This window comes from Aythya fuligula, chromosome 12 (genome assembly GCF_009819795.1).
Source record: "Aythya fuligula isolate bAytFul2 chromosome 12, bAytFul2.pri, whole genome shotgun sequence".
NCBI classification, from domain to species: Eukaryota; Metazoa; Chordata; class Aves; order Anseriformes; family Anatidae; genus Aythya; species Aythya fuligula.
The window spans coordinates 16,311,037-16,334,204 of NC_045570.1; the positions used below are offsets into that span (position 1 = coordinate 16,311,037).

General features: G+C 39.4%; 1 protein-coding gene across 1 annotated transcript in view; it reads left to right on the top strand.

Annotated features, from left to right (window-relative positions):
• The window catches only part of CDYL2 (chromodomain Y like 2), a 56,822-nt gene that overhangs the window by 24,867 nt on the left and 8,787 nt on the right, over positions 1-23,168 (top strand). Inside the window, exons 2-4 of the mRNA XM_032195656.1 lie at positions 5,884-6,478; positions 14,570-14,787; positions 21,449-21,621. Of these exons, the coding sequence (XP_032051547.1) occupies positions 5,884-6,478; positions 14,570-14,787; positions 21,449-21,621 (986 nt within the window). The remainder of the gene's footprint in view (positions 1-5,883; positions 6,479-14,569; positions 14,788-21,448; positions 21,622-23,168) is intronic.

The following is a 23,168-nucleotide window of genomic DNA, read 5'->3' on the forward strand; positions in this document are numbered from 1 at the left end:
TTTGTCTTATCTAAACTGGTACTAAAGGCAAGCTTCTTGTCCCAGAAGAACCCTTGCACAAAGAGGAAATCACATTGCATGTGGAAGCACAGAGCTCGGCTTATGTCTCAGTTTCTTTAAAATCTCTGGATGCCAGGGTAGGTAACCAACAGACTGGACTTAGGCAGGCAAAATGCTGGGTCTTGAAAAGTCTTAGGAATGTGCAAAGAGTACTTGTGGCAGTAATTTCAAATTGCCTCCTCACCCCTGCAAAACAGCTGGCGGTGCCCCTCTGCTCTCCCAGATAACCGGCACACCAACGCGCGGAGCAGGCAGCCTGCATGGCACTGATGTCTCTTGGGACGCAAAGATCCAACACCCAGACAAGAGCAGCAGGTTTTAAACATTTGCTTCGTCTGCCTTAAGCCTTCGTGTCCGTGTGTTGGAGGACATGTATACCTAAAGCAGTGGCTTGAGTTTAATATGAGGCTCACAGGTTATTTTCCAGTGAAAATACAGAACTGGTAGAATTCCACTAGCAAGTTAAACACCTCTTCTGATCCTGAGAAGAAATCCATATGCTTACAAAGAGAAAAAGGGAAAAGAATAAAAAGCAGTGTCTTCTTGACATCAACGTCTTCCTGGGAAGATGTCAATTGAGGTTTTGCCTGTGAATAATTGAGATCGGGAATGTCTTTTATTTATTTTGTGACTATCTTGCCCTTTCATTTCCACTTCCTTCCAGGTAACTACACAAATTTAGTACTGGGGAGGATTTGTAGCTGGCACGTTAATTGGATCTACTCTGTTTTTAAACTGTGGATCAGATGCTGAGGAGAGACCCAGCATCCATTCCAGCATTATTTTACTAACGTGGATAGCAACCCTTTCAGAAGATATGCTCCCATCTTTTTCTTACATCTTGAACAAATGCTCTGATTAGCAGGTTTTTTTTGAGAAAATAAATAAAAATACAAGAGGGACACAAGTCACAAATCCAAGCAAGCAAAATATTAAAGCTAACAATAGTTACAGCAGTTATGAATTTTCAGAAAACAAACTTGCTGAATCAGGAGGCATTTATCTCTCGCAGAAGTCTTACTGCCTTTCTTTACTTGGCACCTTCTTCAAATACACATCTACATCCCTTCCAACAGCCTGAAGCACAACACGGGACACGGATCTCCATAGAAAAAATATATATACATAAAGCAGTACAAGGGCTGTAATTTAGAGTAATGAAAAGCAGTTTTTCTAGTGAGTCATGAAATCAGTCTGCTGCTCTGTGCTACATGCTCAAAGAGACCACCTGAGCATCACAGATTACAGTTTAAGTTGTTTCCATAGATATGCATGGACAAAGAAGCCATGACTTGTATTTTGGGAATCACTGAGCAGATGCACAGTCTTCCAAACCTTTCTGGAAGCTGACTGATCTCCCAGAAGGTGATTATTTGGGAGCGTAAAGATTTTTTGTATGTTCTGTAGAGCTGCTGTGAACTGTGAGATGAGTATATAGTGCTCTGATTTTGCAATTGTATCTATAGAAATAATTGAATGATAATTGCCCTTTTTTAACTTGGCTTAGATTTTTTTTGGATGTCGGCACTAACACTGTGGTTAAATGAGTGATTTTGACCCTGAATCTTTTGTGAAGAAGGAAACCATGTGCACTTGATCACCAGATCATATCCCTGAGTTTATGAAGCTCCACATATTTGTACCATACTTGTCTGGGATTATTTTTTTTAATTTCACAGTAAATTTAGAATGTACATTTTTTTTAACAAAAAGATTTCATTTTTGACTTTCATCCTAATTTCTGCAGTTGTGCATACTGTTAGGTTTAAGACTATTTAGAAGCTAAAGAGTATGTTGCAAATGCATTTGCACAAATACTATTATTCTATTATTCTATTTGTTTTCTTTAAACATATTATACAGTGACATATCAGCTCCCCCAAATACCCAGAATTAGTAGAGATGGAGAGAGAGACAGAGTCCAGGCAAGTAATGGGCTATGTCAGTTCTAGCACTCTCCTATCTGTGATACCCCTCCGTTACACTTTGTCCACGGTCATTTTAATATTATTAGACTTTACTCACTCTTCCAAACCAAATATAGTGAATTCAAGGATTTGGCAAACTGTAACTACCAAAGTCACTTTTAGAAGATTTTATTCAGTTGTCATTAAAGACAGAACAGAGGGGAAATGGAAAATCAGACGTGGAAGCTGTAGGTATTTTCTGCATATTCCAAGACCGTGTATTGTTTATTCTAGGAAACGAATGAAAGTATTATTTCTATTAATCACTAGCTGTCACAGAATTACTTCTCATTAAGAAAAGTCATACTAACTTGTGTAACCTGAAGTGAATGCAGAAAGGCTAGTACTTTATATACTACCTGTTAAAGCAAATATACAAGAAAGTGATGTTCTTTATTAACATGGACTGTGAATAGAAGAAAAACGGGACAGGCTGTACCAGGTGTGGGTAACAAACTGATATTTATGCTCATGCTAAAGCATTTCACTATATGCAGTGAAAAAACACAGTGGCACTCTGAAGGGGATAAAAATCAATGGAGAACTTAAAGCCGCGAGGGAGATAAGAGACCATGTTTAGAGGTCAAGCATGTTTGATGCTACCCACAAATGCACTCAGTAATGAACAATGAGACAGTAATGAGGACGATGTAAATATCTACTCAGACTTTTTATGCATTATTAGTCAAGCCAGTGGTTTTGATGGCTGAACCAAAAAACTCATTGACAACAAACAAGTTTGGATCAACCCACTTTTTTTTTTTTTTTCATTTTCTCCCCAGCAAAACAATAAACTGAAAATGGGGCTGATCAGAACAAAACATTTTGTCTTTAGGTTACTTAAAGCCTCTTTAACCTTTTCATCTTAGTTTTGTTTAGTTAAATTTGAAGAGAAACACTGATAGCTTTGTTCTGAAAATGCTATAATGAAATGCTTAGGCTTTCCCAAATATATTTGCTTTCTGAATATCTTTTCTGAAACCATTTATTAAATTTGACCCAATTTCATAAATACTTCTATTGTCCCCTCATGATGTTTTGTTTTGAACTGGTTAATCACATTCTCCGTTGCCAGTATTTTGTTTCCAGGAACAAAGACTACTCGTGTTTTTTTTCCTTTTATCCTCTTAATTGAAATGCATAATGTCTCATCACCAAAATAATTTTGTGTTTTCCACAATAAAAAATAAAATAAAATTTCCAAGGAACTTTTTCCCTGTGAGATGCAACAATGTGAAAATGGGTAAAGAGTATAGATAAATGTAAACATCTGTGTGGGAGTGAAAAAAGGTGAGGTTGAAGAACCGGGTTTTGTACATGATTCTGAAAATGGCAAGTTATTTGTCCATCCTTTCTGAGGCTTTTCCTTCAGTGAGCAAGTAGGGCAACACAACTGGAGCAATCCATCAAAAGAAATACCAAAGATACTCCGAGGTAGCATCAACCTGACACAGAGCTTGTGTTCCAAGCCTGAAATCCTCAATTAAAGAAGGGGGAAGCGCATGCACTGTGTAGCTCATACAAGCAGAAGAGTGCTAAACCAAATTCTCTGCACTAATGATAGCTGTGGTCTACTGAGTTTAGCAGCAATTTAATTTTTTCCCCAGGATATATTTATATATATGTTTTGCTCCTTGGTATACTGAGCTGCAGTAATTAAAGTAACAAATCCGCAGACAACCACAGGCCACTCCGGGGTTCCGCAGGTTGATGTAGTCTTACCGGCTGGTCCCAGACAGGAGGATGAGAAGTATTTCAAAGCCAGGGATAATTTGGACAGCTGCTCCCTGTGAAGTCCACAAGATCAGAGTAAGTCTATTAGTTTGACAATTGAAAGCCACACGTCCCAAAATGAGGACACAAGAAGGCAGTTCATTTTTCTGTGAGTACTTTTCCTCTTTTCACACAAATGATCTCAAACTTCCTAGACTGAGCTCCAGTTAATTGTTTTGCCACACTGAGCAATCCTGAAGGGGACTGTGCTAAATTCAGAGCACAGATGATTCCTTGCTTTGCTTCTTCAGTGGTTCTGTGCAGATATTTGATAAGACAGAGCACAGGGATGAGCTGGTTGGGATGCTGCAGCTGAGTGCCCTGGAGATGGAGGGAAGCTGGCCACAATGACTCAGACCCAGATATCTTAGCACAGTTCCCAGGTAGATGAATTGAGATGGAAGTATAATGTTTAGTTGCTAATTACATTCAGACGCCTTAGGGGAGCCCACCAAGATTTCTATGAATGTACAGTTCCAGCCAGTGAACAGACAGAATTAATCCATTGGTTTGCTCTAACAGGGGACTTAAAAAGAACAATTACTTGCACGGCTGTGATTGCCCTTCTCCAAGGTTAAATTCTCCGTACAGATTCCACTGTTGTTCTTTACATGAGACATTTTTCTTTGATGAGCTGTGAAAACTCTTACATTAGCTATCCATTTATTTATTTCTTCTAAATTAACAATGGTGCTTTTGTTTAACAATAGTGATTTTTTTTTCACTAGTCACATCTTTATTCCTCTTAAGCCACATTTCCAAGAAGTTAAAAAATTAATCAGAAAATAAAACCTGGGAGAGACCACAAAAGGTTTTCTCACCATACTCCATTTTCCAACAGTTTCTACTCATGGCAGGTGTTGGTCTGACAAAAGTTGTTTCTTCTAAAACCCTCTATACCTTCCTGAAGTTATCTACCTAGTGCTTAATTATTCTTACCATCACAAAGATTTTCCTAATGAGTTGTCTATGTGTCTCCTGATGCCGTTCAAACCCATGACTTGCTGTCCAATCCACACAGAATTATTTGCTTCTACCTTTGCACATCCATCTCTAACTCACTTAGGATTGTTGTTACATTTCCCCTCTCCTCAAAAACAAATAATTCTCTTTGAGTTTCACTCACAAGCCAATATAGATCACTAATGTGGGTTCTCATATGCACTCTCCCTCTAGCTGAGACCTTGCCAGTGCAAGCTCAAAGACTTCCCCAGTTGCACAGTCAGCTGTCCACAACAGCACGGTGCTGTTAATTCGCATTCAGATGGCAGTAATGGCCATAATTTTTGTGTGTAAAAAAGTGTAATTTGTTCTAATTGGTTCTCTGATCAGGATAGCTTCAAGACACCAAGAAGGCATTTACAGGTACCTAATCCATGTGTGAATTCAGGAGAATGCTGAAGAGCTGACAGCAGAGCAAAAGACACTTTATCCAGCTCTTTCAGACAAGAGGTAGCTGAGGAATGGAGCAGCAGCAGGCTCGTTTTACAAACAGATTTTTGAAGAAATCATGCCTTCAGTACTGATCTTCCAGGTCTCTTGTTTTTTCACATTTTGGCTCTTGCAGGTTCCCAGCTCAGGTCTGATCAGGCGTTTCATGTCTCAATATTTTTAGAAGGGAAAATGGCCTTGCTGTCAAAGTACCACTGGGGCTACTGAATCCCTCTCATGTGTTGCCAGGTCCGTTCCTGGCAATTCTTTGTCGACCAGAAACGTGTAACTCCGATCCCCAGCCGTTCTGTCGTGCAGATACATACACAGCAATTAGGCCCTCATCAGCACGCAGCGTGGTCTGTGTAGGATCCAACGGGAATATAGTGTTGGACTGCATCCTATGAAATGAAGATAAGCTTTAATCAGGAAAATAGGTTGCTGCCTTTTGGCTAGCCTGGGTAGACTTTCAGTGTCGGAGTCGTTTCGTATTTTAGGCACCGTGTTGTAGGAGCTGAATCTCATGAATACTAAAGCTGCGTTACAATGTCAAGGAGGCCTTCCTAGCTGCAAATGAAGAACACGTTTCTCATGACCAAGCTGCTTTTCTTTCTAATATGATACTTTTTGTGATTTTCTTTCTTTTTTTTAGGTGGAGAGGATTGTAGACAAAAGGAAGAACAAGAAGGGCAAATGGGAATATCTCATCAGGTGGAAAGGCTACGGAAGCAACGAAGACACCTGGGAACCTGAACATCATCTCCTACACTGTGAGGAATTTATTGATGAGTTCAATGGACTACACGTTACTAGAGAAAAGCGATCGCGACATGGGAAACAGGCCAGCACTCCAAAGTTTTTACGGGAAAGCCGAGGGTCATCTGTTGAGAAAATATCACATAGACCTTCTGAATCTGGGAAGGCCAAAGGGTCAGCACACAAAAGGAAGAGAATTAATCCCTCTCTTCAAAAACAGAAAAGAGGATACGCAGCAAAGCCAGCAGCTGCTAATGACAGGGCTGCTAAAACTGTAACTTACCGAACTACTCCCAGCGGTTTACAGATCATGCCACTGAAAAAGCCACATAATGGTCTGCAGAATGGAGATGGCAGTCATGAAAAAGATTCTAGACATTTTGGGAATGGCTCACAACAGCAAAACATGGATATAAATGATCACGAAGGAGAACAAAACTTGCCCAGCGTGTTGGAAGTCAGTAACGACACACCTGTTGTGAACGGAATTGGTATGTGATTTACACAGCTACCGTCTCTTGAGGGGGGGGAACTGCAGAAACTGCAAGCAAAGAGCCCACTCATGGAAAAAATCATTGTCATGCTACGCAAGGGATGTGGTGAGAGGCACATAACCAAGTTTCACACCCCTTTCCCAATACACTATGGCATTTTTTTGTCAGTTGGCTTCTCTCTTTCTGTTTCCCACGGAGTGGCACGAAGCAGTGTGGGCTTTGTTGCAGGTCTTGGCAGTAGGAAGCCCTGATGGGGCCATGCTGACAAGGCATGTAGTAGGAATGACAGCCGAGGTATGTATAATGCTGAGACTTCGTTTTTCGATACTATCACTATCCTGGTAAGTATGTCTGGGTAACATTCAGGTTCGTAAGGATTAATGTAGTCAGTGCTGGGGAATACTCAGACCTCCCAGAGCCTCGTGTTTGGCAGTGACTAGCAACACCAGAACTTGCAGGATGCATTACTGACGTTACTGGAAGGTACAAACAGCCTTGAAGTGAACAAGGCAACTTGCCTACAGGAAAAATTTCTTCCTAATCCCTCTAGTTACTGACTGCCTTAGTTACTGACTGGCTTAGTTCTCAAAGAATAAGGTCTCAGAGAAGATAAATTTATGTTATCTACAAAATACCGTGCAGTTTAATGCAATTGTGTAGCTTCTCATTACCTATATATGTACAATCTTTTTTCATCCTACCAAACTTACAGCCTTGATGATGCTTTGTGGCAGAAAGTTCCTTGCATCCATATTTAATTTGATCAATTTCTTGATTGTTTGATTGTATTTCTTGTTTTGTTTTGTTTCATTTTGTTAGGTTTGGGGTATTTTTGACCTTTACTTTTGGTGTACGTTGGTTTTGGTGTTGTTTTTTTAATACCTTTTAAAACCAGCAGGAGCCTTTCCAAATGATTTCCTCCTGCTTACTGATATTGTGGCAACACAGTCTTTTACGTATGATTTTTTCCGCTGTTACTCACTGCATAAAGCTTTACATTGAGCGATACACAGTCGCTCTTAATTATTTTTCTTGCTGGTTGCAGTTAATTTAGAACACAGCTATATGTATGATTCCTTTCATTATGCACTTAATCTGCTTTACTGTTGCCAGTTCACCTTTTTGTTATGACTCAATGAAGCTCTTCAAAATCTTACCTCATTTTTACTCTACTTATTTGGTATTCTCTTCAAATTTTCCTCTCATACTTTTCTTCCCACTTCATTAATACATACAAGAAGTAAACTAATCCTTCTGCAGGTCCTAGGGGCAGCCAATTCCTAAACATTTGACATGATGAAAAGTAACCATTTGTTCCAATTATTTATTTCTATTCGCCACTTTCCATAGCCCATGATAGCACTCATTTCCTTAACAGCTTCTTGTGAATCGCCCTGCCAAAAACTTTTCAAAAGTCAGCATAAATTATATCACTCAGCTTCCCGTTTTCTGCCCTACTGGCAACCTAGAAAATGCTACTGGATTTGGGAGGTAGAGCTGTCTTTGCCTGGTCTTCATACTTGCATCTTACAACTGCTGCAATTCAGGCATCAAGTATCTTCCTAAAAACACGCTAGCAAAATATATGGCCAGCTTGAAATGCGTAAGTGGCCCAGCTGATGTCAGTGACACAACAGAGAGCGCAGGATTCAGGGTTTTGATTGATTTGAGCTCATGTGAGTCTGCTTAAAAAGTTAGGTGCTTCCCTAGAAAGACTTGTGTATCTAACTACAGGAGTGTATAAAGTGATTTTCTTTGCTTTCTTATTGGTTTCTAATTGGTTCTAATGATTTTTAATGCATTTGCTTTATGTTATTTGTAGTGGAAGTTCTGATATAAAATGCATCTTTACAGTGCATTAACTCCCTTAATGCAGATGTTTTTTTTTTAATGAAGAACTAAAGGGCTACAAAGAATTGCAAGGTCAAATGAGCCTTCCATTTGTCCCCACAGGACGTACTGAATGGTATCCACCAACCCCATCCAAACGATCCCTGTAAGAGTGCTCCGTTTCAGTAGGAAGCTGCTGTGCCAAAGCAGTGTTTGGCCATGTACAGAGGGCTCCTGGCCTAGCAGCTAATCCTTCCCGTCTTGCTCTGTGATACCCAGCACATGCACAGTGCAGAGAGAAAGCTACAAAGAGGGCAGATGAGACTACCAAGACCAAGTGGTCAAAATAAAATCACTGGCTCTTTTTCCTAGAGCTTGAGAAGGCCTGTTTCCTGACACAGGAATGTGCTTCATTTGAAATGTCAGATCAGGGAGCCTCACACTACTCCTCACCAGTTCCAACAATTTATGAACCCCTCAGCACTCACCCTCGCAGGGAAGTGGCGCAGAGGATGCCAGCACGCCCCTGCCATATGTCAGCTAGAGCCACAGCCCCGCTTTAATCAGGGTAGATGTCACACTAAAACTGCTCTGAAATTTTACAAATTACAAATGAAGAAAGTTTCAGAGGAAAAAAAAAAATGCCAATTTGTTGAATAACAGAAGGTCTGTTCCAAACATCTTGGGTTTCAAAACTTTCTCCAGATCTGTGCCAAGGTCCCAAGGCTCCGTCCCCCGAGACCTGCAGCTCCGTGGCAGTCTGCTTGGCAGGACTCCCACGTTTAGCTTGGAGGCAGCCAGCTATGCCAGAGGTTTCAGGCTGTCTGCCACCGAGTCTGGAAGCCGAAAGCCCGGCGTGCCCCACCAGCGCTCGCAGGGCTCCCAGGCGCTATATGTAGAACAAAGCTGGAGCCCGGAGGACCTGGGTTTGGCTCCCGGACCCTGCGGCTCCCGGGCAGCCCCGTGCAGGATCCTACAAAGCAGACATCTGTGTCAGCTTTGAGCTTGCCTCTATGAAGCCCAAATGGCAGCCTCATTTCGCAGCTAAGTGTACGAGCGCACAGAAAGTGCATTTAGAAATTTTAAGTTCAGTTGGTCTAGAGATGAAGAGCACAAGTGAAAGACTCCAAAAACCCTCAGCCAGAAGCAGTATTCCTTTGCTTTATGCTGATGGAGCCAAGCAATATAGCGAGTACCCTACATACTACAGCTAATCAAAAAATATCTGCTCTGTTTGCCCCGCATGCTGTCAGTTCTGTTGAAACAAATAACTATTTGCAAACTAGTTTTTGGCGGCTCTAACAGGCTTCCACCAATTTGTGTTTGGTTTTGTACATCCTCTTGAGGATAATTGTTTCCTGCTCAGCCCATAGATAAAACTCTCACAAAAAGGCAATTTACCCCAGAAAGATGAGTGTACATCTACAGATGTTTGCACAAAATTATTCACGTCCTAGTGGAGGCCAGGAACCCCGACGTGCTGGAGCTGGGACAGACCTCTCGTATAAAACCTCTCCTGACATCTGCACGTCCCTTCAGAAGGAGGGCAGCCATCTCTGCCGACAGTTATTTAAGGGTCTGCAGATGGGAACATGTCGAAAACCTCTGCAGGAGAACATCGGCGGATGCTCTCCAGAGCTAACAATAGCATTCCTTCTGGTGACATTTGTTGTTTCCCGTTATCACCTCGCTGTTTCTCTCCATACATTGTAATTGAGAGTGATTGTTTTGTCAGGTCTCCTGACAGCATCAAAAACCAGCCCCTTTTAATTTCCTCTTTCCCTTTCTACATTGCTCTATTTCTGTGCCATCTGCTGAAGAATTTTTGCTTGTCATGTATCACTAACCACTGTTTTTCTCCATTACGAAAATCTTTGTAGTCTCATGGTGCCCTTAATTTAAATTTTCTCTATGAACTTAGTCACTGTTTCCTCTTGTTTTTCTTTTAGCTTGTTCTGTTTTATTTATTCTGGAGAAATCCTGGCAGTATAAGACAACCAAATATGCTTGCTTTCTCAGTTTGGATAAAAACCCATTGCTTTTAGATATCTTACAGATGCTCCCTTAGCTGAAGAAGTCTGAAATTATTAGTAAATTATCACCAGAAAGCTGCCTTAAGTATGTGCAGTATTAACCATTGCCCACAAGAAAGACAGAAAGGAGACAGAGAAAGGCTGTTGGAAAGACCGAGAGGAATGCCAAGCTGTTTCACCAGGCAGAATAAGGGAATGTGGTTTATTTCACCTAGAAAAATGAAACCCAAAGCTCCTTTTCGGTCAGCATAAATGTTTGCTGCTAACAAAAGGAGCAGCCCAGCCCTTCTTCCCACGACATCCTGGTCGTTATCCCCATCCCCTCCCCTTTCGGTACTCTTGAGCCCACGAGATGAACCCAATCTGTTGGAAAATTAAGGAAGGTTTTGGAGAAAGGTTTTTTTCCAGCTTGAGCAGTTGCTCATGGTGTGGCTGCCTGCCTGGCTATCAGCACCAGGTCACTAAGTGGTGGCACAGAGACTGCAGAGCTCTGCTGAAACGGAAAGAAAGGATCAGAAAATAAGGGTGGGTTGAGGTGTCTGTTGTCTCTGGGAGTGGAAGCACGGAGCAGAAGTAGATGGGGAGATCCGAGCCCTCCAAAGCCCGGAGGGATGGATCTGAGGCTCACTGCACGTTTTTTGCTCTCTCATCTACTCTTTGTCTACCTCATTTTTTTTAGTCTACAAATTCTGATCTGTTTCCTGCAGTGCCCAGTATAACAGAACCCCAGAGTGATCTGGAGCCTTTAGGCACCTTCCCATTCCAACAGCAGCAAGGGGAACATCACGACGTGTCCTCCCCTTTGGTAGTAGTGCAGTACAAGGAACAGGGACCGGCAGCTCAGACGGTGATGTGGATTACCAGACTAAAAGAGTTTTCTTTTGGAGAGAGGGAGGCTGAGAGGGGATATGATCAAAGTTCATAACATCATGAAGGTCTCTGGTAAAATAAATGTGGAACTGTTGTGCGCTAAATCCCTCAATAGCTGAACTAGGGACCCCTCACTGAAACTGGTGGAACATCAGATAAAAGCGCAGATGAAAGGAAATTCTCCTCTGTGTAGTGGTTACTAAACTTCTCAAACTTGTACCGCAGGAGGCTGCAGAGACAGACAGCATCAACAGGCTCAGAAAGGGATTAGAGAAATCCATGGAAAGGTCCACGAGGAAATACTGAAGGAAACGGGAAGGATCAGTCTTCTCATATTCCTGTCCAATATGAGAGATGATACGAGGGCAAAGGACTGCAGAAAGTGGCCAGCTTGGGTTTCCTCCTCAAGTAGCAGCCATCACTGCCATTTTCAGAGGAGTACTGCATGCACCAGTGGTGTGGAAATACCTTAAGTTCCCTTAAGAAATACTGAAACTTCTAAATACCAGTATGTGTTTAGGTACCTTCACAAGAAAGTTAATGATTACATTACTCTCCCCGTACAGGAAGGATTATTTTCTGCTTCCAATTTGTACTTAGACTGAGCATCATATACTCACTGCCAAGCCGGTAAACCACGTTTAGAAGTACCTAAAGCTTCCTCACTTAATTTGTGACGTCCGTAATTTATTTCCCATGCATTACAGATTGCTTTGTGAAGGCCTCTTTTTTCCTGACACAGCCATTTTTCATTCTGACGTGCTGAGGTACTATTACCCGATGTGTTAAGCAGGTGCTAACCATTAAAGCTCATGCAAAGACAATCTGGATGCTTTAGTGGCTCCAGAGCAAGCCCTCAGTAGCTCCATCACATCTCTGCAGCAGACATGCTGAATTGGCCTGATCTTGCAGGCGTGTTGTCTTTGGATTTTGCTGATCATTTTCTCTGGTTTATCAGATTAAACAAGATTACAGGGATGCACTGTATACACTGAGACAACAATTTACTCACTACATCTTGTTCTGTTAATCATCCATTCTTGGAAATTGCGCTTTTCCATTTACATTTCTCTCAAATTTAATTTAGATATTTCTCTACCAAGGTTAAATTTCTGTCAGCTGGCGTGCAGACAGTTAGAATACTGATAAGATCTATAATTTCTTACATCATATATTTAATTTACAGACCAACGACATTACTCGAACAAAGAAGAATGTGACAAAAAAAAAAAACTTGAAATAAATTATTTCTGTGAGGCTTTTCGCTGAGCTGGATTATCTGTGTGAATTAATCTTCTACCATTCTCTTAGTGTCTGTATTTAAAATAGATGTGGCTTAATCTTCTACGCTAGGTAGATGATCGGTACAGTTAGTCGGACACATATTCCACTTAATGTTCATTCATGCCTCTGGTTTTATAAGTTCTTTACACTTTTCTGGGAGTTTTACCTCTTCATATCCTAGTAGTTTGTTGCTGGGTCAAGCAACATAGTAAGGACTGAGTAGATAAAAACATGATATTTGAATGTCTAACCCAATCAAATAGTTAATTTGTTTCACTATATTATACTAATTATTTCAATTCTTGAAAATTTCAAATTTGGCTGGCTTCAAATGCTTGTTTTCAAATTGATGATTTAACTTAATTTGTCATAGGCATTCATTTGCACCAGTTAAATCCTCTCTTTATTATAATACGGGAAATGTTTTGGATGGGATCTCTTAATTTAACTATGAAAAGAGCTTTATGACCGACAGAAATAGCAAACTTTTTAACAAAGACACGTTTCTGTATGTAGATCTGTGTGTACACACGTGTACACCCGTTCTATGAGGAAGCCAAGGGAGGTACCAGTAAGTACTCTGAAGCGCTCTGCATATTTTTAACATCACGTATCGTAACTGCAGGGTGTACCCGGGTATTTCACCTGCTGAACAATTCCACAGGCCATTGCCAATCGTTAGCTACCAGAGCATTCAGTTAGCTACACAAACATCAACTAAGTTGAAACGTAGCTGACATAAATCGAAGGTAACTGGTTTTGCTTTAGAGAGTGATCTGTTATGAATTTACCATTCAATTCTACTCCAACAGAGCATTTTTAATTGGAGAGTGGTCATTTAAGCTATAAAATTTAAATTATGTTCTATTCATGTCATCTCCCCTTTAAAAATTCTCATCTGTTTTATCCCAGATGCTGGAATGAGTTTGCATTGGCAAGGTTTGCATCTTAGCCTTTCTCTACGAGGGAGTATCGTGGGTTTACGTCTATTTAAACAGACAAACAAAAACATTTGGAAACTATTGCAACGAACAGAGTGGATTTAATCCTCCCTGTTCATCAGCAACCTGTCCCTGCTTTACTTTTAATGGCAATTGTGTGAAACTTCTATAATTAGAAAAGGAGTCTTGCATAGAAATCTTGTAAAGATTTCCCGATGCATCGCCTATTGCAATGGAACTCCAAAGATGAGCAAAATAATAACATACAGGTCATCCAACTGTATGTCAAAATAAACTGCTTTTACAGAATAAACTGTTATTACTCTCATTTATGTTTCAAAAGGAACTTTCATCTTTATTTTCATAGTTCTGTTTTTTTTTTCCTGATGCTGGATACCGTCCAACATGGCATTGGCATTAATCCTTTCAGTGTACGAGGTCCAATATCAGCATCAGATCTGTTAGTCAGCTTATTATTGTGACTGCAAAATGTAATGAGAAGCTTGGGATCAGAGCAGTGATGGGTAACTGCTACTTCTAATGCTAACCATATGGGTAGAGGGAAGGGAAATGTAGTTGTGGTATCTACCAGCTCAGTAAGAACTCCCCAAACTTACCATCACATAGAGATGTGCAATGAGAGACAACCCTTGCTAAAATTGGCATTTCGTAATCACTTTTTGGTCACCATAAAAGGAAGAAAATGTAACTTTGAAAGATGGGATTTGGACAAAACCTGCCTTGTCAAGTTCATCCAAAGCTGGATTGGAATTTCCTAATGAATCCAGGGATCACCCCAAAGTGATAGGACAGACCATGATACTGCTTTCATCTTCAAAGCAGAGCTGAATCCCATTAAGAGTACCAGTCCCACATGCTACAAGTCATTTGACCCAGTGGTTGTCTGATCAGAGAACAAAAAGGAACTGCATGTTGGAATATACAGGCTTTAAAGAATAATAGGAATGGCTTGAGGCCACATTTGACTAGACAGGCATATTTCTGATTTACCAAACTTATCGTGTAGAGGCTATTGTAAATATTGCATTATGTTTAAGCTAATAAAAAGTATGACTCCATTTCTTTGAAAGTATAGACATAATTATGCTCTGATTGTTTCCATCTGAAAGGTTCTTCTCTGGCCAATGGCAGCTTGAATCTACACAGCACTGTGAAAAGGAAACTAGATGGGGAAAAAGATTATGTCTTCGATAAGAGACTGAGATACAGCGTGCGTCAAAATGAAAGTAACTGCCGGTTCAGGGACATTGTAGTCCGGAAAGAAGATGGTTTCACACATATTTTGCTCTCGAGTCAGACTTCAGATAACAATGCACTGACCCCAGAGGTAAGCATGTAGCCCTAAAAGCCAAAGAAACCATGCTGATGTGTGGGTTATCGTGGAAACGCTGGACTTGAACTGTATTTTTTGTATTTTTATGCTAAGTGATTATCTTTAAAAAAGAAATTATGGAGTTCAGATATAATTAATTTTTCCATGGTTGGGATTTCTATCAAAAAGAATGCAATGGAAATTAATTCTGAATTGGCATGTCTGAAACTGAAAATTGGAAGGAAGGGAAGGAATGCCAGAGTCTGTACTTCCAGCATGGAGCTGTATGAAGCAGTTGTTCACATGCTGAAGTAATTGATATTTACTGTCCTTAGTAGAAATCTGGTCTCTTTCATTATATTAATTTAAACAGCGCTCCAGTTGTCGCATATGGAGGCATTTGAGGCTATATCCTGAAACAGTAACTGTAAAACTATACCTCGATCCCTAATTGCTTGTTTTCTGAATCACTTTATGAATCTTTAGTTATGAAATCTTTGCCAATTAAGGGTTCTAGTCTCAGCTGAATTGCATAAAGATGTTCAATATATACACGATACTAATGAATTCCCTTGTTCCAAAACATTATACACTTAGGGTCAGACTTGTAGCTTGTATTACTCGAGTACATACGTAGTCACAGGAAGGGCTGAGAAGCTGTGGACCCTAAATTTGACTCCACCTTCCCAAATGCACACACGCACATGGACATAAATGCATAGAATTACACTAAATAGTTAAAACTGTCGGTACATACCTTTATGGCTCCTAGTTTTTAATCTATTTAATATTTAAAAGGACGGTCTCAGTAATTAACCCAGAACACCAAACACCTGCTTTTAATACTAGTCCCTAAAAACATGCTAGATGATTACATCAAATCCATCATTCCATCCATGTATTAATTGCCACTAATTGACGCTGCAGGTAATTTAAATGAAGAGCTCAAGGGCCTGAAAAAAGATAGGAAATCAAGGACTTAGCGTGTTCAGGCTGAACAGACATATCTTTACACTGCTGGCTGTGCTGTTCCACATCAGCAGCGTTCAAATGCACTGCCCAGTGAATTAATTCAAGCTCTTCAGCTCTGCCAAAGCAATCTGTTTCGTTCTTTGAAAACTTTCAATATGCCTGGAGCCCACCTCTGCCTAAGAATAAATGATGAGCACGTAATAGTCCTCTCCTTGCATCACCAGCATTGACTATTTCTAGAACCTTTATGGGAGCTCATTTGACAACTAGGAAATACATTTCAAAGAGCTACTTTACTGACCAGAATCTGGATAGCCAGGAATTAATCAAGGTAATGAGCTCTCTGCACTTGTCTGTTTAAAACTCATCCAGGCTGAGAGCAATTGAAAGCTGTTAGCCTCTGAAGGCCGCTTGCTGGCAACCATGCAGCTACTTCTTTGGCCTCGCTCCAGGCTGCAGCCCTTGGGCACTCACACCACAAAATCCAGCACCTCCCATGGTGGTAAATTCAGCAAAAATTCAAGAAACTGAAAGGAGCGTGTTGAATGTGCTGTCCCTACAGTTTGTCACCCATGGCCATAGCTAAGACAAACTGATGGAGTAGTTCAGGGAAAGTCCCACAATTTTAGTTTTGGCCCCTTACAGCACCACTGAATAGAAAGGCACAAACCCCAAACTCCTACAAGATGTAAGAGAGCGTGTTTCGTTTTGCCAAAAGAAACGCTAACTTCAAGCTCGATTAAACATTCAGTAAATTATGTTTGCCAAATAGAAAATGATTAACTTGCAGAGAGTAGGTTTACTCAGTGTGGTCAAAATAGCGGTCTGGTTATCCTCAGCCATCCACGTTAGGAAAAAATGAATTAAAGAAAGGAAAAGGGGTGCATTGCCCACAATCATTATAAAATTAATCTCATAAAAAATCACTCTCACCCGTAAACACCCCTGCTCCCCTGCTTCCCTTTGGGTTTTACCTTAATCTTCAGATGGAATCCAATCGTTTTGTTCATCCACTGCCCTCTGCTATTTCTGCCACTTTAATTTCACTTTAATTAAAATAACTAAAAACTTTAGCATTACAGCACAGTGTTCTGCATGTCAAAGCTGACTCAAAACAAAACTTGGCCTCCTTATCTCTGACATGATACTGCACTTGTGGCCATGAAACTTACTTCTACAAGGAAAAAATAAATAAAAAATAAAAGGCTTAGAAAAGTCTACCTGAATCTTCATCCCACATTTTGGTAACCACATCACGCCTGTGGTTTAGCACAAAGTGTCGAGGCTCTTCCAGCAGCATTTGCACCGACCAAAGTTGGCTCAGCGCCACTATAGTAATTGAGATTTTTCTACAAAATGTACAGGGACTATAGAAATCCTTTCTTACATTTTACAAGACCTTATAAAACTTTGAAGCCAGTGTCATGAAATGGCACAGCTTGGTTTTTTGATTGTTTTGTTTTGGTTTGTTTTTGCAGTGGCTCGGGCTTGCCACTTTTAAAATTAATTTCTAAAGCAGACATGCAAAAAGATTTCATCATTACCGCCTCCATTAGGGCATTGTCTCTCACAGGCCTTTTGCTGCTTCTGAAGTTCATTCTCCAATTTTGCTGCTGCTGCTGTTTTATCTCAGCACATTGCAAGGATCCAAGTTCTGTTTCAATTAAATGGATCCTTCCACTGTTTTTACTGCATATTATTAATACAGATAGGAATTAATATTCCACTGAATTAAACACAAAACGTACCCCAAGCAGCTAAAGTGTGCACTGAAGACGAGTATTACTACCTCAAGTACAGTTCACCTACAAAAGAGGCAGGTTTCAAATTTCTAGCCATGAGCACCGAAGGGTTTTAAGTCCTACCAGGTGCATTTTGGAGCACTGCCTTGCCTTCACTTTTCCTTACTTACAACTTCTTCTGACTTTAAAAAATAAAAAAAAGGCGGAGGAGCAGATGCTATTTTACTGTTTTCTGTATTTTTGCTCTCATACAAATTATTTCTTTGGCCACACTTGCCTGAAGCCAGCCTTGCAGATTCGTAACTCCTCTGTTTGTCAAACAGAAAGGACTCAGAATCTGTTTGCACAAAGAGCCAGCGAGTAACAAGAAGTGCATTTGTGTAAAAAGGCACAATTGAGGAAGAGGCTCCAAGAACAACTGAATGGCTTTAAGATTTAGTTTTACTGTAATATTTACAGAATATTTACCTGTAAGGATATCAAAAATGAATCCTCAGAGATTCAGAGAAGTTAACCTTTTTATCTAGTATTTCTCTTCATATAAACAAGAGACTTCTGTTGAAGACACTTTGTATAATTAAGGCAATAAATTCCCAGCTTCCTGATTTCCCCAGAATGTAAGCAATATTGAAAGCAAAGGGCACCAAGCACCTTTTAAAACTTCCTCTGTCCTGTGAAAGGCATTAAAATAAGCTTTTAGAAGTTTAATGAAACCTTTAAATATTTTATGTTTGTTTTGCAATACAAGGTGTCCTATTAAAGGACTAACCAACTTGTTTTCTTGATAAAAATAAGCAACTTTTGAGAAAGTGGTAATTTTATTATATATTTGGGTTTCAATAAATCAGTAAGTGAAGCATTAGGGTTGGTCTGAATTTATAAGCTGATAGATTTTCATAAGCTGAAGGACTAGGCCAAACCGTTTTGTATAAAGCTTCTTCAGAAATGTTAGTCAAATAAATGCAAATAAAAATACTGCCCCCACAAGTGATAATTGCCTAAAAGGACATTAAAAAAAAAAAAAAAAAAAGAAAGAAAAAGACTAATTTAAAAGAAAAAAAAAAAAAGGCATGGAACTGGAGAATACTGCTGTGGAGCCCTGCACATAGTGGCATTAGATCTGGTCCATTACAGAAACAAAAAAAAAAATAAATTGGACAAATGCCACAGTTACACCAAAATGAAGGACGGTTTAAGTACCATGGAAGAGTGAAAAAGAGTTTAGAATCTGATAAAGAAATGGAACTGAAACACGTAGCATCTCTATATATGTAAACTGAATTCCCTGCTGCATTAAATCGAAATTCATACTTCAACACAGACGGCAGGTTCCCAACCAAAATTATATTTAGAGTAGTGCAGTTTAATACACAGCTCTCTAACCCTTAACCCAAACCATCTCTTTTATCCTATTTTACTGTTAGTAGCTTTGCTGTAATCATATAAACGTCTACAGGGAAATATCCATACCCGAATAATCAGGGCGAAAGCCACGGTGCCAAGGCATTCAGAAGCAACAGAGCACAGCAGGCTGGATGTAGATAGGCTGAGGGACAAGGCAACAAGGTAACCGGGTGAATTTGGGATGGCACAGCCAAGGAGTCGTGTCACAGAACAAGGGAGTGACAACTGACTTCACTGGATTCAGTATATTCCAGTGTTTCTGAGCACCTTTTAATGATTGCATTAACACCAAACTTACAGATATTTCCAAGAACAAAACAAAAAAATTATTTTGGAGATTGAAAACACTGCTACATTATGTTTTTCTGCTTTGTTGTGCTGTTTTATTTTGGTAGGGAAGTAGTGGAAATAGATTTCCACTCCTGCTCAAAAATACTCTCCAGTATATTGTCAAAGCCTCCCCATTTTCAACCATATGCCAGAAATCAATTTGTACAAATGGCCCTTCACTATCCCTCTCTCCTAAACACTGAAAAAACAGTGACAGGAGAACATTGGTTCTTCCCAAAGGTAGTGTGATCTCTGCTCCAAATTCTGGTGTACCAACTTTAAGATGGCTTTAGCAATCCAAATCTCTAAGGGGTGAGATAAAAAGGAGACAGGGTTGTAGTGGTAGGGATTTGATGGAAGGACAGCAGCAGTAACATTACAGAGGTGGCACATAAGCAAATGTCACTGCAGGAGGGGGAACAGGAGGGGAACTCAGTGAACAGAGTACCACTTCGTGGCAGAGCTCCTCAGAGTACGTAACAATGTTTGACTCTTATTCTGTGATATTATTTATATGCTTTCCCTATGAAAGAGCAGCTTTTGGGGACAGGCAATCTGGCATTCACATGGAACTAGGAAAATCAAAAGACGCTTTATTACTTCTAACATCTACCACCTTCTAAAGTTTCTTTTTCAACTTTGGACAGAGATTTGTGTATTTTTTTCCTTGTGTTCCCCCTTTACAAAACGTGCAGCTTTGCCTATATTTTTTCCATCTGAAGTGAAGGCAGCCTCTGAGCTTCTTAGAAGAACCAACACTTGTAATATTCCTAATGCCATTTTTGTACCTGCACAAGAATTTCAAACGCACATCCACATTCTGCTGCTTTTAATTGCTTCACTTGCACCCACTGCCACGTACTCGGTAGTGCAGCAGCTCCAAAGTGCAGGTGTAAAAGTAAAGCACGTGTAAAAGTAAAGCACCTAGAAGTTCACCACCTGCTTTCTCATGTCCCAGCCTCAGCAGGCAGTAACAACGGGGTGTTTTTATGCAAACGTATGGAAAGCAGACAGCACCGCACTCCATGGCTTGAACATACAAGTTCAAACTTGTTCGCAGAAGCCGCAACATTTCTCATAGAAGCCTACCTATTTAGAAGAGTAAAAATAAAACTTCTGTGTTTCTTAAATAAAGCACTTTGGAGATATAAAGAAATTTTTTGAAGCATTAAGTAGCGAACAGAAATAATCACAAGTTAAAAAATCTTGGTTTTCTCTCAGGGAAACCAAATTTGATGCCCCAACCACCTTGTGCTATCTTTTACTTAAATTTACCCTGAGAGCAAATGAGAAACAATTGGCTGAGCGGGGCCCTGGGCATAGGAGGTGCTTTGACACACAAGGATGTTCAGGCCCAGGCAGTGCCATGCTAGGTGAAATCAGGGCCCTACTGGGGTGAAGAGCAAAGCTCTGACGAAAAAGAGGGGAAGCTCAAATTGCTTAAATCGATTACAGCTTACAAACTGTGCTGACAAGCTACTTGCTGACAAGAAGTTCATGAAATAACATTTCCTTTTAAAAATCATTAGGAAAACAATTGTACTTGGATGAAAGGCTATTTTCTTACAATAGCAGCAGCTCAATCCCATACAGATTTTGATTAGTTTGATTTATGGTGCGATTAATACCTTGATCCAGTCCTAAATCAGAGTGTAAAAACATCTCTCTCTCTAGTGGCATTTTTGTTCTAACTTTTGTAGGCTGTAACAATATCACTGACCGCAGAAAAATGAATAATATATTTGTCATGATGATGTCTATAATGTCCTCTTGTGCTACCTCGCTCTGGTTCAAGCCATACAAACCAAAGCAGTTGAAGAACTGAAAAATGGGGTTTACAGATTTTATTTACAACCTGCTGAGGTTTAAAGACTATTATTGTGTTACAGTGATGTACACTGAATTTTGAGTACAAAAGAGTGATATTTGAAATTATTAAATTGTAAGCAAATAGCGTAAGCTAGCTAGAATTTCCCATAGAAAAAGCAAAGAACAGCCAAGCTCTAAAAACTCTTTGACTTAATAAGCATCTACAAAGCACTTCCAAAGACAAAATATTTTGCAAACTCTCAGTGTTTTCTATTAAAATTATATAAATATATATCATTGATGTAAGTATTAATAGTGCCCAAAATTTAAGTCTCTCAAAATCAATAAGGTTTGTAAAAGTAGGGAAATGATATTGCAACGGCATGCATGTCGAATTGTTTACTTTTCTTTATCCACAGATCATGAAGGAAGTTCGGAGAGCATTGTGCAATGCATCAGCTGATGACAGTAAACTCTTACTTCTCAGCGCAGTGGGAAGTGTATTCTGTAGTGGCCTAGATTACTCATATTTAATTGGCAGGTTATCCAATGACAGAAGAAAGGAAAGCACTAGGATTGCAGAAGCTATAAGGTGACCCAAGCTTACCTATGATCTCTAAATTATGAAATGCAGTGTGTGATTATAAAGATATTTATCAGGTCCAAAAATGTTGTATATTTAAGTGTTGATTGCCTTCTAATTATAGTCCTACAAATTTGTTTAGTAAGAACCTTGGACCTTTCCTTATTACAAAAGAAAGCACATTTATTCCAGTGCTAACTATCCACAGGGATTTATTTTATTCCACTTCTCTGTATTTAATACTTCAAATTAATCCTCCAAATTCAAATACAACTTTGTTGTTTTTCCAAATTCGCTATTGCTTCATTTTCTAAAGTGGTTCCTGAAAGGCAGATATTTTACTTGTTTTAATGTTCATCATTTTAATGAATTTCAGTACAAATGGGAATCCATGGTTTAGTCATATTCTGTTGCAACAGCAGTTTTCCACTGTATTTCAGAGCCTTATTAGAAGGGTCTCCACTCTTTCTTAAATTTAAATTACTTAATATATATGCAAATGTAGTTTTATTTTCATAACTAAAATGTGACTTTCCTTATATATATATATATATATCACGTTACCTTAATAGAAATGCAGGGTTTATGACATGCAGTCTACAAATCAATCTGCACAATACATCACCAAATCTTTCCATTACCCACAAGGTATCCTTTATTCATATTTGGCGGATCTTCCCATATAAATCAACATCGCCCCACTGAAGTCAGTGGTATTTCACCAGTCTGTACCAGCACAGGGTTTGGTCTCTTAATTTTTTAATTCCCACAAATACGATTTTTCTGAGAGCTTTAAAATTTTAAGCAGCAAATTCTAACAAATCTCTGAAGGAATACTAAAGAATTTGTCTTTCAATGGACACGTACTTTGGATGTATTTATAAAATATGAGAGTAGGTACAGTTGTTATGTGATGTGTTAACCACCAATTATCTTGGTTACAAGTAATGCAGATCAGTTTTGGTTCTCACTTTAATATTTCTGAAATTCTCAAAATATTTTGAAAGAATTAAAATGCACTTCTTAAACATAATAAATTATGACTTGTTTTTAACACTTTAGCTATGCTTGAATATCACTTAGTGATATTTAAAAAAAAAATCCTTTTGAAGGATATATCCTAACTGTTAAATATGAAGCATTTTTAAAAATGCAGAACCAAAAAAAAAAAAAAAAAAAAAAAAATGGGAGGGAAGAAATTCAGTATTCTTGTTTGAAAACACAGGCACACTCACACTCCCTGAAAAGATATAAATTTAATACTATCTGTGTAAATATTGTGTAGAAAGGTGTTGTTATATATGTACACAATTACCTACACACATTTAATATAGAGGTATACTTACCGATTCAACATTTAAATGACTCTAAGTCAGACTGCAAGACTGTTTTCCTGTCCTTGAGCTCACCAAATGCTCCTGAAGTGCTCCTACAACGTACCTCTCCTCGTCAAGAATGTTGGCTTCAGGCCCACTGGAAATAGATTTTTATTGTACTTCTGGAAACAATACACTACGTTTTCCATTCAGCACTGTCTGTGCTTTCTGTGAACAAAG